A 16,122-nucleotide genomic window follows, 5' to 3' on the forward strand; every position below is an offset into this window, starting at 1 on the left:
TAGAGTGTCATTTTTACCGAATGTTAACTAACTTTGTGAGAGGTTTCAAAGTACCATGAAGTACTGCTATCGATCTGGAAATCCTCCTCTTGCTGGACCCCAGCACGCCCCGCCCCCAGCACGCCCCGCCCCCAGCACGCCCTGCCCCCAGCAGCCCCGCCCCCAGGTTGGCTCCATTTTCATCTCGTTCCTTTTTTCTTTCTCTTGTGTTTGTGTCTTGATCAAGCTTGTGGATTGTGGAAGGCAGAACGGTCAAGTGATAGTGATGAAATAGGAGCTGTGTGATTTTGTTCAAATGTATCATCTATCCACTTTTAAGTTTTTCACTGAAATGAAATAAACATAGGATGAGGTCGTTTGTTGATGTTTTGCAAAAATAATGCAGCCAGACTGAACCGATCAAGAGAACTCTGCTTTGGAAACCATTGATCTTACGCCTATTTTCTACTTGCCCCTAGAATACTGACCTCACTGAAAATTAGCAATATAGAATCATGTTGTTACGTTTTGACCTTACAAGCTTGTCTTCCAATATATCCTCTTTTGTTACGTCTAGCTTCCTGCCCTCAATACTGTACTATAAAATCGAACCGCATTTTATATTAGGCTGTATCTCACTCATTTCAAGTGTTTAAATAGATCAAGGTCTGTTTTTCTATTCTAATCATGGATATTTGAGTGGTTTACAGTCAGGACTCACAAATGTCATTGCCGTAGACATGAGGGCATGGCTGAGGTATACACAGTCCTGCCAGGACAGGCCCATAGAGGTGCATAGGAAAAGAAAAAACTCATGAAACTTCTGCAAAGGGGCTGTTCCTGCTCATAGGAGGCAAAATTCACAGTGCCTCTGCAAACAGCCACTCCTCTTGCTCTCTTTTCCTGACCCCTCTCTGCATATCTGAGCAGCCATGGTTCTCACCTCTCAAGAGGAAGGTTTGCAAGACCACAGAGAAGGTTCTGAGTCATTCACAAGAACTTTGCCATTGCTCTTTGTAGTTGCCTAGCTCAGTGACCACTTCCTGTTGAGCTTTTATTTGTTTCCAACCAACCATATTCCATTTCACTCTCTGGGAGGTGCTATGAAAGGAAATTTAAAAATGGAATCTCTCGGGAATATTAATATCCCTAAAGCAAATTAGAATTCCACAAGATCCATTTTAAAACATGGAAGCAAGTTTTTTTCTTTCCTTTTTAAATATTACTAGCCTACTGTATCAATCACTATATCCTAGGGCATGATTACCTATAATCTGACATATTCCCATCATGCCCCTGATAAAAATGTGTCAGTCTACACGTGGTTCAAACATTCATCCGCTTCTCAGTGGCAAACATCATAAGTAGTTAAATGCCATAGGAGTCTAACTTTATGCCATGCTGCAAATAGAGCATTCCTACACACTACACCAGAAAATATTAAGCTGCCCAATTAGCAAATAGATACCATACACCATCTACATCTCTGTCTGCCATACCAGGCTTTTTTTGTTTGTTTGTTTGTTTTTGTTTTTGTTTTTCAAGATAGGGTTTCTCTGCATTGTTTTGGAGGCTGTCCTGGAACTCTCTCTGTAGACAATCCTGGCCCCGAACTCACAGAAATCCGCCTGCCTCTGCCTCCCAAGTGCTGGGATTAAAGTGTCTATCACCTACTTAGTGTCATTTATTTAGTGACTATTTTCTTAGTGTGTCAACGCCCGGCTATACCAGGCTTTCTTTTGCTTCTGTATTGTCTGTAAGAGCTTCTGTCTATCACCTACTTAGTGTCATTTATTCAGTGACTATTTTCTTAGTTGACTTCATGTTAACCACTATGCCTGGACACAGGTAGGATAAGTGTGTGATAAGAAGCTCCACCAGCTTCCCAGCCCTCTGGGCCTCCTATTCTTGGGGGAAAAGTTTATGTGAGACAAAACTATTTGAGGTAATGATGCGTACAATAGGTTTGAGTGTCTCCCAAACTAAAACTACAGACATAGAGAGGAGGGAAATAAGACTTAGATTCCAAATGGAAGGTTTTGATCGTTTTTGTTTTAAAAGTATAAGAGTTAACAACAAAAAGGCCTTAAGGCAAAAATCGAGGTTTCTGTAACCATGGAAAAGAGAAATAGGTGATAAGGGGGCTAAGTTGGGAATAAAGAACAATTACAAGGCTTGTAAAAGCCCAGTCAGGGAGGTTCTGGTGAGGACAGAAAGAGTCAACAGATGGAGAGGGGGACGGTTAGGAAGATCTCAGAATTTTCATTTTGGAGAGCTGTTTTAACCAACGTAACCTTTGCCTTTGCGTTTCATACTAGACTAGCATAATACACAATTCAGTCCCTGCTGGTAACACCCTCCTTGGTAGCGATCTTAGTCACACACAGTCATTTGGCTGCCTAAAAAGTCTGTCAACGTGCAGGAAATAATACCTTGACTTATTTTCGGTTATTTCTCTCTTCACTCTTCTGGCCTTGTGTTCCCACTCTGGTCATATCCCTTCCGTGGCAACCGTTATCTTTTACGGGTAATTGTTTATGTGGCTACCTGGGTTATGATGAGGGCTGGGGTGAGAAAAAATGCGTGCGCTCTTTTATTTTTATCTTTATAGTCCCAGTGGGTTTTTTTTTTCCTTCACGGAATCTGACTCATGGGATTGGTTCTAGAAGTGACAGCGCAAGAATCTAAACAAACGAGTCAGGAAACGCAGCGGAGCGAGCACCTCTCTGTGCCATCGATCTTGCCAGTCTTTGGCAAGCTATCACTGACTGCCTTGCTGTCTGGCTGCCTTAGTAAGCCAGCCACTTTTTCTTCCTCTGTGGGCCCAGCTTATCACTGGCAAATCTTTCGGCAGCTGTACGTCAGTGACCAGTTAGAAGTCAGTGACTTTATCTTAAGCCTTCATTCATGTTTCTGATTACTCTCATGACATAGAGATGTCTGTGGGGTTTTTTGTTTGTGTGTGTGTGTGTGTGTGTGTGTGTGTGTGTGTGTGTGTGTGTGTGGCCCTGGGTGCTATGGCTTTGCTATCTTCATCATCATTGTCATCGTCATCGTCATCAAAAACCATCCTATTATATACACGTCCTCTGAATACATTGCCGTACCGAGGGACAGCAAACAGCAGTAGCCCCCCCACTCTGTCCCTGAATAAGATGACCACCTAAGATCAAAGGCTACTCGACAAATCACGTAGATGTCTGCATAGCTAAGGTAATCTATGCATATTTTACAAAATTAAAGTGAAATAGTCTCAGCAAAAGATGAGAAAACTAGAAATGAGGACCCATGACCTTGCTAGTCACCCCAGACTGAAGGTCTAGTCTCCAAACGCCGCGTTTCTGCTCCTTTGGAATGATTTACGTTTCTAGGTGTGGGTAAGGGGTACCTTGGGGTAAAGGGTATCTGTTTATCAAAGCTCTCTCTTGACTTTTACTGCTAATGTCCACAGTCCTGATAAAAAAAAACCTTTACTTTAAAATAAAGTAAAAGGGCTCTTCACAAGGGGGCCATAGCAAATGGCTTTTGATGCCCTCTCAGCCCATTTGCAAATTAGTAGGGCCAATCTTAACAGTTTGGAAAGGGATAGAAAACAGGGGCGATATTGGAAAGATTAGCTGCAACCCACCTCTTATGAGCCAAAGAGAAGTGAGGAGAATCCACGAGAAAAACTAGCACTGGAAAGAGGGGGGAAAGGACAAGAAATCGTGGATTGAATTCTAGCCAAAAACTTGTTTATAATTCTACATCGGCTCCACATAAACTTTTACTGTGTATACAATAAATTTGAGTATTTAATCATAAGTAAAAGGTAAAAGATAATGTATGGGAGAAAAGGAGATTTATCTTTTGGAGCACGATAACAAAACCTTCTTCCGGATTTTTTTTTAAAACTGGTTTAATTCTCTATTAACCGTTGTCCTTTCCCTACAGCAGAGAGCAATCTGAGAGACTATTGTGTGATGCGCTGTGGGCCTTTGCTGCCATCTACCGGACTAATGTGCAATTGCATGCCATTCTCTGAAAGCCTATTCATTCCTCTTTTCTTCCTCTCTCCCCTGCCTCCCCTTTAGCTAAAGCAAAGTGAAGCAAATGCAGACACCAAAGAAAAACTCCCTTTGCGCCTGAGGATCTTTGAAAAATTCCCTAACAGGCCGCAAATGGTGAAAATCTCAAAACTTCCTTCAGATTTTACTGTTCCTAAGATCAGGTATCGAATTCTTTCTTTGATTTCGTTATCTCCACTACATGGCTCACCATCGTAAGCCTACCTCAGCCCTTCTTTCAGACTGGCGTGTGGGTAGGTTTGGGGTTGTGCTTGAATTTGTTGTCTCCTGCTCTCCCCGGTGCCTTTGTCATAGGAAGCCCGAGCAACCTCTTAAGAGGAGAGGCGGGTGGGGCATGAGCTTCTGTCCCCGCCTCCCTCTAGGGACTCCTCAGGGGTTACACCTCCCAGGTGTAGACAGGATGGACGTTGCTCAGAGTTCGGAGGAGGGTGGACTGGGGTTTAAGCACTGCCTTCATCAGGCTCTATGAGAGGTGTCCGTGTGACATTGCCTTTGTGTATATGGCAGTCTGGTCACAGTGTAGTCTGCTTCCTACTGGTTGGTTAAAAGAAGCATTGGTATTTGTACCCACACTGATTCTGTCTGTACCAGCTTCACCTTCCTGCTAGACAAATACGTACCGAAGGTGCTTTGAAACGCCTGCTTTTAATAATTAAAGGCTAGTCTTCTGATGGATAACTCCAAAGTCTCCAATACAATCAGAATCATACAAATTTTTCTTTTTATTTATCTTTAAAAGTCTTGGGGAGGGATTATGAAAGTATTAAATTAGCTGCAGTGCCAAACACTTTAATTTCAAATAGATCAAGACTTCCCGGTCACATAATGACTGAAATATTTTCTGAGCAATGACTATACGTTTTCACCATCCTGTCAACATTGGAAGACAGACTGATGCAAATCTCGGTGGTTATTACAGTCTCACGGGACTCCCATTTGCCTATCAGCAGCCTATTGGTGACCCAAGTGTCTCTATGTAGTTCATGACATATTTTTAATTCTAATCTTTTTTTAAAGTTAATTGACTTTGCTTACTTGCATTGATGTTATTTCATTTTTTTCCACCATGTTTTTGAGATCTGATGAAGTCTTTTTCCTTTTGAGTCTTTAAATGTAAAGTTATCTCTCAAGGACTTTATAATGAGTAGAAGTTTAGAAAGATGAATTAATTCTTTTAAGTCTCAGGGGAAAGATAAAGTATCTCATTACCATACTAGGATTCAAATCACACCATCAATTATTGGGTACCCTTGCTTTTAAGCTATTTCAGGGACATTATGCTTTCAAGCAGGAGTTTGTAAGGATTCGGGAAGCTTTCTCTAAGTTAAATATTTTGATAATTAAATCTAAACACCTTCCTTGGTATGTCACATCTTGTGTGTGTGTGTGTGAGAGAGAGAGAGAGAGAGAGAGATCTCCTGCACTGCTTCACGGTCTCTGTGAAATGCCTTCTCTGGATTCCTTTCCTAAATGACATCTGGTGTGTGTACTTTGTTTACAAAGGGAAAGCTTCATGAAGCAGTTCATTGACCGCCAGCAACAGGACACCTGCTGTCTCTTCAGAATCCTCCCTTCCACATCTTCTTCGTCATGTGATAACCCCAAGCGGCCCACGGCCGAAGATAACAAATACATTGATCGAAAGGTAAGAGCCACTGTCTCCATTACCAAACTTCTCTAAAGCATGCATTAGAGAAAAACTCAGGACAATTATTTAGGGTGCTGGGTTCCTGGGTCTCAAGGGAATAAAAAGAAGAGAATGCTTTTATTTGCAAATAATAATAGATATTTGGGAAGATGGAGTTTCTTTCACACCTGCTCTGACTGCTGATTAGCCCCAAATAAACACACTGAGACATATTAATTATTAAATTGTTTGGCCGATGGCTTAGGCTTCTTATTGCCCAATTCTCTCGTTAGTTATTAACCCGTTTCTATTACTATGTGGCTCACCTGTAATCTGGCATGTTACTCTTTCAGCAGCATGGCATCTCTTGGCCGCCTCTCTCTGCCTCCCTCTCCCCAGCCTTCTCCTGGTCTGGTAGCCCTGCCTGGCTAATGGACAATCAGTGTTTTATTCATTAACCAATAAGAGAAACATATATACAGAAGAACACCCTCCCCATCATATTTGTGTGTGTACATACACATATACACTGTTTGTGATGCATTGCATACTTCTATTATATTTAGAAGAGGAATGCCAGGGTTCTCTCATCCTCAGGCCCCCCTGTTCATCCTCTGCCCCACAGAGCTGAATGTACTGTGTCCCCTGGCTTCGTCATCTTGCCCTAGCCTAGGTTATGACAGTGACTGCTGCCTTTGCAGTGTGTCTCTTCTTTTCAAAGAATTTTCACTAACTTACTTTCTCTTAACCATCTACAGATCTCATCCCTCATTCTTATGGGACCCAGGATTGTAGAGAACACTCTGGTGCCAATATCTTCTTTGTGTGTGTGTATGTGTGTGTATGTGTGTGTGTGTGTGTGTGTGTGTGTTTGTCAGAAAACAATTGGGTTTGTTTAGGCAGGTTGGATTTTATTATCTCTGGAGAAGCTGTGAGATGTTATCTACATTCTTGAGGTTCAGAAACTTTACCAGTATATACCTTCTCTGTCGTTTCTCACCAGAATTGCCCAAACTGGAGAGGGGGGCTTATTTGCAGAGCAAGATACTTGCACAGGGATATTTCAACCTATGGCATGCTCAAGGATGACTGGACTGCCTTTCCTTCCTCTCCCCTCAATTCTTGTCTCTACTTTTGTCCTATGCATTAACGTTTACCTCCCTGGTCACAAATTTGACTTCGGGTGGTACCATGTGTAACTTTCACTTGTGCAATGAAAAAATCATGCCATGGCTATGGTACTTTTGACTTCTTTTGGTTTGTTTTTGGTAGTGCTTGTTTGAACTAAGTGCTTGTGGTGTCTGCCCTTAGCAGTCACTGCCGTAAACAGGTAAAGAGCCAAGCAGACAAAGGGAAGACATGCGGAGAGAGGGCACCATGGTCCAGGCCACTCTGAAGTCTCATTTTGCATGCCAGAAAGCAGATTGGCATCGTCAATGCCAACCTAATGAGATTTGTCTCGTTGTATTTACAAATTTGGCGATAAACCCGTGGTGATGCGGCTATCTCTACACCCTGGCTGCTGTGGTCGTGACCGCCTGCCTCTAGGACAAAGAACAAAAAGCTGATGAGCCGATGTTGCAGTGTGGCAAAATTAGGACCGGCTTTCTAATCACTGGGAGCAATGTCCCCACAGAAAACTTCAAACCAACCCCTTCCTTAAAAGAGAACATGGGTTTATCACAACTCCTGGATAGAATAGCGATCACTTCATGAAGAAAGGACTAAGGAAATGCTCAGCAGGTGTGGGGTGGGTGGGGGAGAGGTTGGCAGAGGCGTGCCTCTCTGCACCCAAGACCTTCCACCATGTACTATTTAGTTTAGCACTGAAAATACCAATTCTCATTGTCTGCACACCCTTTTATGGGTGTGACTTCTTCTTAGCTTAGCAGACACATTGCACCTCTGGTGCCATCCATGCTAATGCTTAGCTTGGAGAAGCTGCAAGATTTTGAAGGCAGTAATCAGTCCCCAGCCTCTGGAGCTCATTAAAAATCCACCCTGTCTGTCAAAGGATTCCAGTCATAGACGACAGCGTGTTTCTCTTCATCTTGTCTCTGCCTGGTGGACCTTATGCCATTGAAATGTAGGTGGGTGGGTGCTGTTCTTCTCCCGTGGCATTTATTCTAACCTGGGGGGTGATGTCAAGATTTGGAAGTGAAAATGTAAGTCTGCCTCCAGGTCTCATCACCTGATCCTAGGAGAGAGAGAGCTGCCTATATTGCCATGTGTCCTAGTTTGCTTCCTGTTGCTGTGGTAAACACCACTACCGAACACAATATGGGAAGTAAGGCACTTATTTCATCTTCTAGGGTACAATTCATCATAGAGAGGAGTCAGGCAAGAACTGGAGGCAGGAGCTTGAAGCAGAAACCAGGGAAGAACGCTGCTTACTGGCTCGCTCCCTTTGGATAGCTTTCTTAAGCTGTCCAGGTCCACCTGCCCAAAGATGGCACTGCCCACGGTGAGCTGGACCCTCCTGTATCAATTAGTAATCAATTAGAAAATAACCCACAGTTGCTCACAGGCCGATTTTATGGGAGCAACTCCCCAAGAGAAGTTCCTTCTTCCCGTGGGTGTCTAGGTTTGTATCCAGTTGACAAAAGCTAATCCAGATGCCATGTAACCAGCCTTTAGCCTTTAGCTCTATTCCAGCCATAAGAAATTAGTTTTCTTCCTTTCTAAATCCATTGTTTGCAGCAAGAGCTTCCACCTGTTTCTGGAGCTGTTTGTAAACGCTTAGGATTTCTCATCTCTGAGAGTCTTTGGCCAGGGCAATATGAAACACAGAAACTCCAGTGTGAGTCAGTCTTCATGGTGAGGACTTCCAGTGTAGCATGAAAAATAAAAGACTCAGAGAGTAATATTGGGATTCAAGCTTCAAACTGAAGATTAGAAAAGCAAAACAGCCGGCCACTAACTCTTAGCTCTACCAAAGGGGCGATCCTCAGACTGCAACCGACTCCATTGCTCCTCAGATTCACTCAGACTACACTCTCCTCAATGTGGCTAGAGACTAATTCTCAGGCTGAATGCCAGCTCTGAGACCCTGCTCCTGTCTTACATACCTCCATAATGCTGGGATTAAAGGCATGGCATGTTGATCCCAGGTGCTGAGATCACCTTTGTGTGAGCTGTTTCTTTTAGGATTGGATCAATTTCGTGTAGTCAGTGTGGCCTTGAACTAACAGAGATCCATCTGCCTCTTAATCCTGAGTCCTGGGATTAAAGGTGTGTACCACCACCTCCTAGCTCTATGGCTGCTGGGACTAAAGGTGTGTATCACCACTGCCTGATCTCTATATCTTGAAACTGGCTTTGCTTTCTGAATCCTCAGGCAAGCCTTAATAAATCGTAAGTAATATATCACCACATTCCAGGAAGCAAAAGTGGAAGGAAAAGTAGCCCAGCATTGATATTTTAATCGTGCAAGTATCGGTGCAAATGTTTCCTCATATTATTGAGATGAAAGTCTAGGACTTCTTATGCAGAGTGCTTCCTAATTACACAAGATGTGAACTTAGCTTCCTAGCAACCCAGCGATACAGCCAGTTCACTCCTCAGCCTGCAGCAATGAACCCTTCAACCCAAATTCTTGACCACTGCTTTGCAGTCCATGTCACCTTGATGCCTCTGCTTTGCCCTTAGCCAGCAGGCTACTTCCTGGGTCAGAACCTGCTTATGACCTAGAATCCTAAGTGAGCCTTGCAAAACCCCAAAAGCTGTAACCCAAGTACAAAATGAGAGTAAAATGATAAACGTTAACTTTAATGTATTGTTTATCCTTTCCATAAGTCTTCCACATTCATCCGGTAATTCTACAAAAAAAAAAATGTGTGGGGCTCCACTATTTGCTTATCTGCCATTCCTCTGGGTGAGGGAATTCAAAACAAATCAAGATGCGTCCTTTAGAAGCTTACAACACTACTACGAAGAAGCCTAAGCAAACAGGTTAAAAGTAAATTACGGGAACAGGGGCTAGAGAGATGGCTGGAGTACTTGTTTCTCTTTTAGGGGACCCCAGTTCAGTTCCCAGTTCTGACACAGTGGCTCCAACTATCTGGAATTCCAGGTCCGTTGCCTTCCTTTGACCTTTGTGGGACCCAGGCATGCACTAGACAGGATCTCCTGTGTGTACTCCTTCCAGCACAGTGGAAAAGCATAGAAAGGGGTGCTCCTGGCAAATAGGGCCCAGAAGGTGACCCTCATTGTCTACCCCATATCTTACACTCTCGTGGAGTAAATTAAAGGCTTCCGGGGAGATTTTCTCTTCACAAAGCCTCGTTGATTGCCACGCAGCATTTCAGTGGTTTTCTGTATGATTATAGACTGTCATGTGGTTTGTTCTGGTAACTCTGCATGTAGCAAGTTACTCAGCCTGATCTATAATTTCCAGAGTGAGCATTTATGCACTCCAAAAAAATAAATAAATAAATAGCGGCAAAGGGGGGTGGGGGAACAAGCTGCTTTTGGTCTTTAGGGGTGTTGATTTTCTGAAATAATTCTCCCAAGTAATATTTTGGCAGCGCTAAAAGACTATCGAAAGATGTGGGAGAGAGAGATGATAAGATGCTAACAAACAGCCGTGTGCTGTATCTCAAGGATACCAGCCAGGCAAGGTGGTCCAGGAGGGATTACCAGGGCTGGTGTTCACAACACCAGATACAAAAATAATCCTCAGGTCTCTGAGAACTTAAAACTGCCTCTCTTGGTAACTAACTGACTACTTAGTCATAATAATGAAAATAAAACAAAAATGTATATAATACAAAGAATGCAAAGCACTGTTTCTCATTTTTATTCATCTTTGTAAGTTGTTGGCCTCAAAGTAAGAGGTGGCTGTATTTAGATGCACGTTCTTCTATTCAACGGCTCTGTTTCGAGGATCATTTCACATCTAGAATGTTCTGGAGGCAGTGGGAAAGTGGTTTACTGTCTTCAAATAGTAAGAGAGGAAATTCCTAACCAATATCCTTCAAAACTGTATTTTTTTTTACGTGAGGGTGATATGCAATATGTTTGTGTTTCTTGGATTTATGTTCATGGAGGGGCAAAACAGAGATATAGGTAGTTGTCCCCTATTTGAAGATTCAAGTTTCCTCAGGAATATGGCCTATGCTCCAGTAGGTTGCCAATATTCCAGTGGGCAGTGTTATACCATAAGCCTATGGACAACAGTGCTTGAACTCAGTACCATATATATAAAGAAAAATAGAAGAGTACGTAAAATTGAGAGAAGGACAGGGGACCTAGAGGAGTTAGTGTAGGGATGAAGAGTAGATATGATCAAAATGCATATTTTGGGAATTTCATGTATGATATTCCCAAAACATTTTGTAGCTAATGCAGGATTTAGACATTCTGAACTATCTCTAAAACAGGCTTCAAGGAACTAAGGATGCTGTTAAAATATGTAGGGTGCTGACATCAATCTTTTTTCTCTCTCTTTCTGCTAAAGTTTCACTGATAGATCTTATCTTTCAGTAATTGTTAGGCCAACCGTCGTGTGCCACAGTTGTTGCTAAGGTCACATTCTTGTTATTTGCATGTGAAGTTCAAATGCAGTTGAAACCTAGGATCCCAGGGCTGCTTGGACTCTGGATTTAAATTCCTAAATAAATTAATGGCTCGAACCAAAGTCACTCATCTGTCTATATGAGATATGAATGTAGAGTCGTTTTGTCTTTACACCTATAGTTCAAAACTTCCTGGCATATGTTTCTCGGTTTTTTGTTTGTTTGTTTGTTTGTGTATGGGTGTTTGCCTGCATGCATGCCTGTGGTCCACACGCATGCAGTTTTCTTGGAGGCCAGAAGAGGGAGTTGGATCATCTGGAAAGAGAGTTACAGATAGTTGTGATTGAACCTGGCCCTTCTGGGAGAGCAGCCAGTATCTTAATTGGTATGCCATCTCTGCAGCCCCCCAGAATATATTTGTGGCTTACCAGTTAATACCATGCATTAAACAGTTTTTGCTTGTTTGCAGTGGATCAAGGTGCCCCATGCTCTGCATTGCAAGTTACTGTCATATAGGTGTAGCCGACTTGGCCAAATCTGTGGTTCCCCACCCCCACCCCAGCCATTGTTTGAGCGATGAAAGCACTGTCATAAAATTCCAGTCAATTAACTTTCCAGTCATTTAGCTCCCAGCTTTGTAAGATATGCACATGCCCATTGATATGATTCACTCCCAGGTAAACAGTCCTTCACAACATTTACCTCATTTACAGTTACCTCATGGATTAATTTCATAAGAAAAACACAAACTAAAGGAGGCCTAAAGATTTAAAGTAATCTTTTAGTGTAATGTTAATTCATTCTCAGAATGCATTTCAGACAGCAGCTGTGCACACTGAATGTACATAAGTGTAGAATCTACCATCTTAGCTTTTACAGCTTACATGAAACTCACAGAAAATAGAGTTTCACACAAAATAGGAACCAACTTACATACCCCTTCCTAGAATTCCAGGAAAGAGTGACCCCTCTCTGTCTCTCTCTAGTTGTTGTACATATTTCAATTTTTTATGCCTGGTATTTATGAAGGATTCGGGATGTATAATGTGGAAATAACTAGGATTAAATCTCTTTTATATTCATATTTCTCTCGTACATTACATCCCAACCACAGCTTTCCTTCCCACCACTCCTTCCTGTTCCCTTCTGCCTCTCCTCTTCCCCCAGATTCACTCCTCCTTGGTTCCCCTTCAGAAAAGAGCAGGCCTTCCAGGAATATCAACCCAACACAATACAGGCTACACTAAGACTAGGCACAAACCCTCATATCAGAGCTGTACTAGACAATCCAGTAGGTTGAAAATGGACTCAAGAGCAGGCGGAAGAGTCAGAGACACCCCCCAACTCCCACTGTTAGGAGTTCCACAGAAGCTTCACAACCATAACACACATGCAGAGGACCTAGCACAGTCCCAATCAGGGTCCTCTTGACCCGTCCCCTAAAGTTCCCTTCGCACATCCTAAGACACGTTTCAAAGCTTCATAATGTGACATTATAATGGAATTCACCTTTATGTGCATTGGAACATGACTATTTTAGTCTTACTGCCACCTACATTAGTCACCTTTTAGAATTCCTTCTTTCCAAGCATAATGTCAACTCCATGAAAAGTTTACTTTAGAGAAACCTCTTGCTGTACACATGAGCTGTCACGCGCGCTCCAGTATTAATTTGCAGCTCATGGGTGCATGATAAATTCAAATCTAGTCAAGTGAGGCACCACCTTCCACCTATGTAATTTTAAGTAATTGCTTATTTCCAATTACTATGTTTTACGTGGGAGCCATTCAATAGAGTGGCTCATTACAATAATTGCACCGTGCATTCCCTGCAGAAACGATGCTCATCAAGTCCTATTCATCTCGGACCGTGGTTTTGTTTCATGGTCAGATGTTCATGTACCCACTTTCTCATCTCTTATTGCTCTGTTAGTGCCTTTAAAAATGAAATTTAAAAAAGAAATAAGGCCCTCCAAACTTTCCATATTAGAAACAAATTAACACTTCAAATAAAAAAAGAACAGATATTAGTCACAAAGTATAGTTTTGTTTGTTTGTTTGTTTTACTCTTTGGGGGACCTCTGTCATACCATACAACAGGACTCACATAGGAGGTTTATTGGAAGAGGAGAGAGAGGGGGCAGAAATGGGGCAGAGACTAGCTCCTGGGGACAAGAGTGGTAGAAGAGAAAGAGTGGGGAAGAGGGAGGGAGGGGAGAAAGAGAAGGAGGAAGGGGGGGGATTGGGGGTGGGCAGGGCCCCTTTAAAAGGGAACCTAGTGAATGTGCACAGGAGGTGCTCTTAGTGGTTGCAGCTGAGGGCATATCCTATCAGGAAAAAAAAAAAGGCAGACCAGTACAGATGCCTGAATACTAACACCCTCCACCCAGCTCCCAATAATTACACAGAAACTTATTCTATGAATGCTCAGTTTTAGCTTGGCTTGTTTCTAGCCAGCTTTTCTAACTTACATTATCCCCTTTCTCTTTAATGACATTTTGTCTCTTGGCCTTTTTTAATCTTTCTTTCTTTATTCTATGTTTCCTTCTTTCCTTCTTACTCTGTGGCTGGGTAGCTGCACCCTGGTGTCCTCCTCTCCTCTTTTTCTTGCTCCTCCCCCCCCCCTTGATCTTCTCTCAGATCTAGATTTCTCCTATTTATTCTCTCTGCCTGCCAGCCCTGCCCATTTCTCTCTCCTGCCTAGCTATTGAGCATTCAGCTCTGTGTTAGGCCAGTCAGGTGTTCTATACAGGCAAAGTAACACAGCTATACAGAATTAAACAAATGCAACATGAAAGAAAGCAGCACATCTTTGCATCATTAAACAGATATTCCACAGCATAAACAAATGTAACACATCTTAAACGAATATTCCACAACAGAGTTAGTATTCACGATGTCTCCTTCTCAAGCAAGTCTCTTCATTCTGCAATCAGTTGCTCCCAAGAGTGAAGTGACTATTGGACCTCTCCATTGCAACAAGGGAATATAACATCCCCTAATATGTCAGTGGCTGTTCCCAAGTGACTCAATTAATTGAACTGTTCTTCCGATTAATGAAAGTCATGGCAGAGCTCTGACTTGGAGGGATCCGTAAATGTAAGATGTAAGTGCCATAATCATGGTGGTTCTAATGAGTGAGAAAGTCATCCTTTTTAACTAGAAAAGATCCTTTTCCGTGTTTCAGGGTTTTTATTCTAATCATTAATGACACACATGTAGAAAAACACAAATATTGGCTCTTACATTTTTACAGTAAGAATCTGGACAAGCAAAAATTTATCATAGGTGTTCGAACCTCATCTTTCATAAAAAGCAAGCAGACAATTTTCTTTTGTTTAGTTTTTTTTTCAGTATAGTTTAGAAAGCTCAGTTCATTTTCTGGGGACATTTACAAAGATGTCATGATGTGTTGAAAAGACTTGAACCCCACACCTGTGCCATTCAGATTTCTAATGACATTGTAAGTTGAGTATCATTCATGACAGCAAACAACTTGATTTTTATCAGTCTCAGATTTCCTATTTAAAGAGAAAACACTAATTTTTACCCATGAGAATTGATTTGCAAATAAGGTTCAATATATGCATATAATATTCTCAGTACAGATCAAGGCACATAAATCAACAATGATACAGAGATTTTTGAAATGTACATATAGTAGGCATTGATACAATTCTTTATTTAATGACTGAAAAACAACATTCTTTTTGTTTTGTTTTGCTGTTTTGTTTTATATCCCAACCAAGGTTTCCCCTCCTTCCTCTCTTCTCAGCCCCACCCACCTCTGCCCCATCCATTCCTCCACTCTTTCTCTTCAGATACAGGTGGCATCCCATGGGTATCAGCCAGCCATGGTATATCAAGTTGCAGTGTGACCAGGCACCTCATCTTCTATTAAGGGAGAACAACATTCTTATTTGAGAAAAGGAGAATGATTGATATAATTTGAATATTTGGTTTCTCGTAAATTCTAAATACGTTCCAAATAAATATCCTACAGAAGACATGACTTAACCAAGATATAATGAAATTAAAATTCCAGTAGTGCACACACACAAGATCTGCAAGAGTTCAAACCAGATGCACCCCTAACTAAAGAGTTACGCGGAATTGACTTGCTAGCTAAGGGAAAATCAGTTTTCTTCAATGGCCTATCACTGGATGCATCAACCACACTCCAGGGCTCCAGGCCTCAAAGCAGTTGACCAACACAAAATTTGTGTGTGTGTGTGTGTGTGTGTGTGTGTGTGTGTGTGTGTTCGTGTGCATGCGTGAGAAAAAGCTTTTTGTGTTGCTCTGGTATTTTTTTTTGCCTTATTGGATTTTTGTTTGTCTGTGCCTTCATTTTATTTGTTTATTTATTTACTTCATTTAGTTTGAAAGTTTTAGGAGTTTTTGAGAAAGAACCTGAGTACTATGAGTAGGTAGGTGGATTAGATCTGGGAGGAATTGGGGTAGAAAAAAAAAGAATATGATTAAAATATATTGTGTGAAAAACAGTAACTAAAGTTATCAATTCTAAAAAGAAAAGAAAACATACATTTTGATGCTGAAAGTTCACTTCAAATAATTCCTTGTTAAGAAAACAACGCAAATAGACTCTACAAGTGCAAAGTAATTGGCATAATATATATCAAGCTTGTGGTAGATGGCTCATGGATCTTTTGACATTTTATTTGAAGAAAAATTTCCATTCATGTGAACTTTTAAGGTTATGAGCATAAAATTATTTTCAGGTCTGTGAGGTCTATAATAAGGTCCAGTCATTGTTCTTGTGTCTTTCGACTTTGCTTTCTTTCCGGCTTGATCCTTATTATGAAAGTGTCATTTTCAGTTCAGGATTTTGTTAATTGCTATTCTTGAAGCAGTCTTTTTTTATTATCAGAATTTTAAGAAAGAAAACTACAGTTTTGGGTGCATATCTAATAAA

General features: G+C 41.6%; 1 protein-coding gene across 3 annotated transcripts in view; it reads left to right on the top strand.

Moving 5' to 3' along the window:
* Nalcn (sodium leak channel, non-selective) overlaps positions 1 to 16,122 on the top strand; it is a 276,716-nt gene that overhangs the window by 188,623 nt on the left and 71,971 nt on the right. For all 3 annotated transcript variants that reach the window (XM_040739426.1, XM_040738674.1, XM_040739071.1), the window contains exons 16-17: positions 4,053 to 4,189; positions 5,550 to 5,691. In XM_040739426.1, the coding sequence (XP_040595360.1) occupies positions 4,053 to 4,189; positions 5,550 to 5,691 (279 nt within the window). The remainder of the gene's footprint in view (positions 1 to 4,052; positions 4,190 to 5,549; positions 5,692 to 16,122) is intronic.

Source organism: Mesocricetus auratus, unplaced genomic scaffold, assembly GCF_017639785.1.
Source record: "Mesocricetus auratus isolate SY011 unplaced genomic scaffold, BCM_Maur_2.0 Super-Scaffold_2245, whole genome shotgun sequence".
Lineage (NCBI taxonomy): Eukaryota > Metazoa > Chordata > Mammalia > Rodentia > Cricetidae > Mesocricetus > Mesocricetus auratus.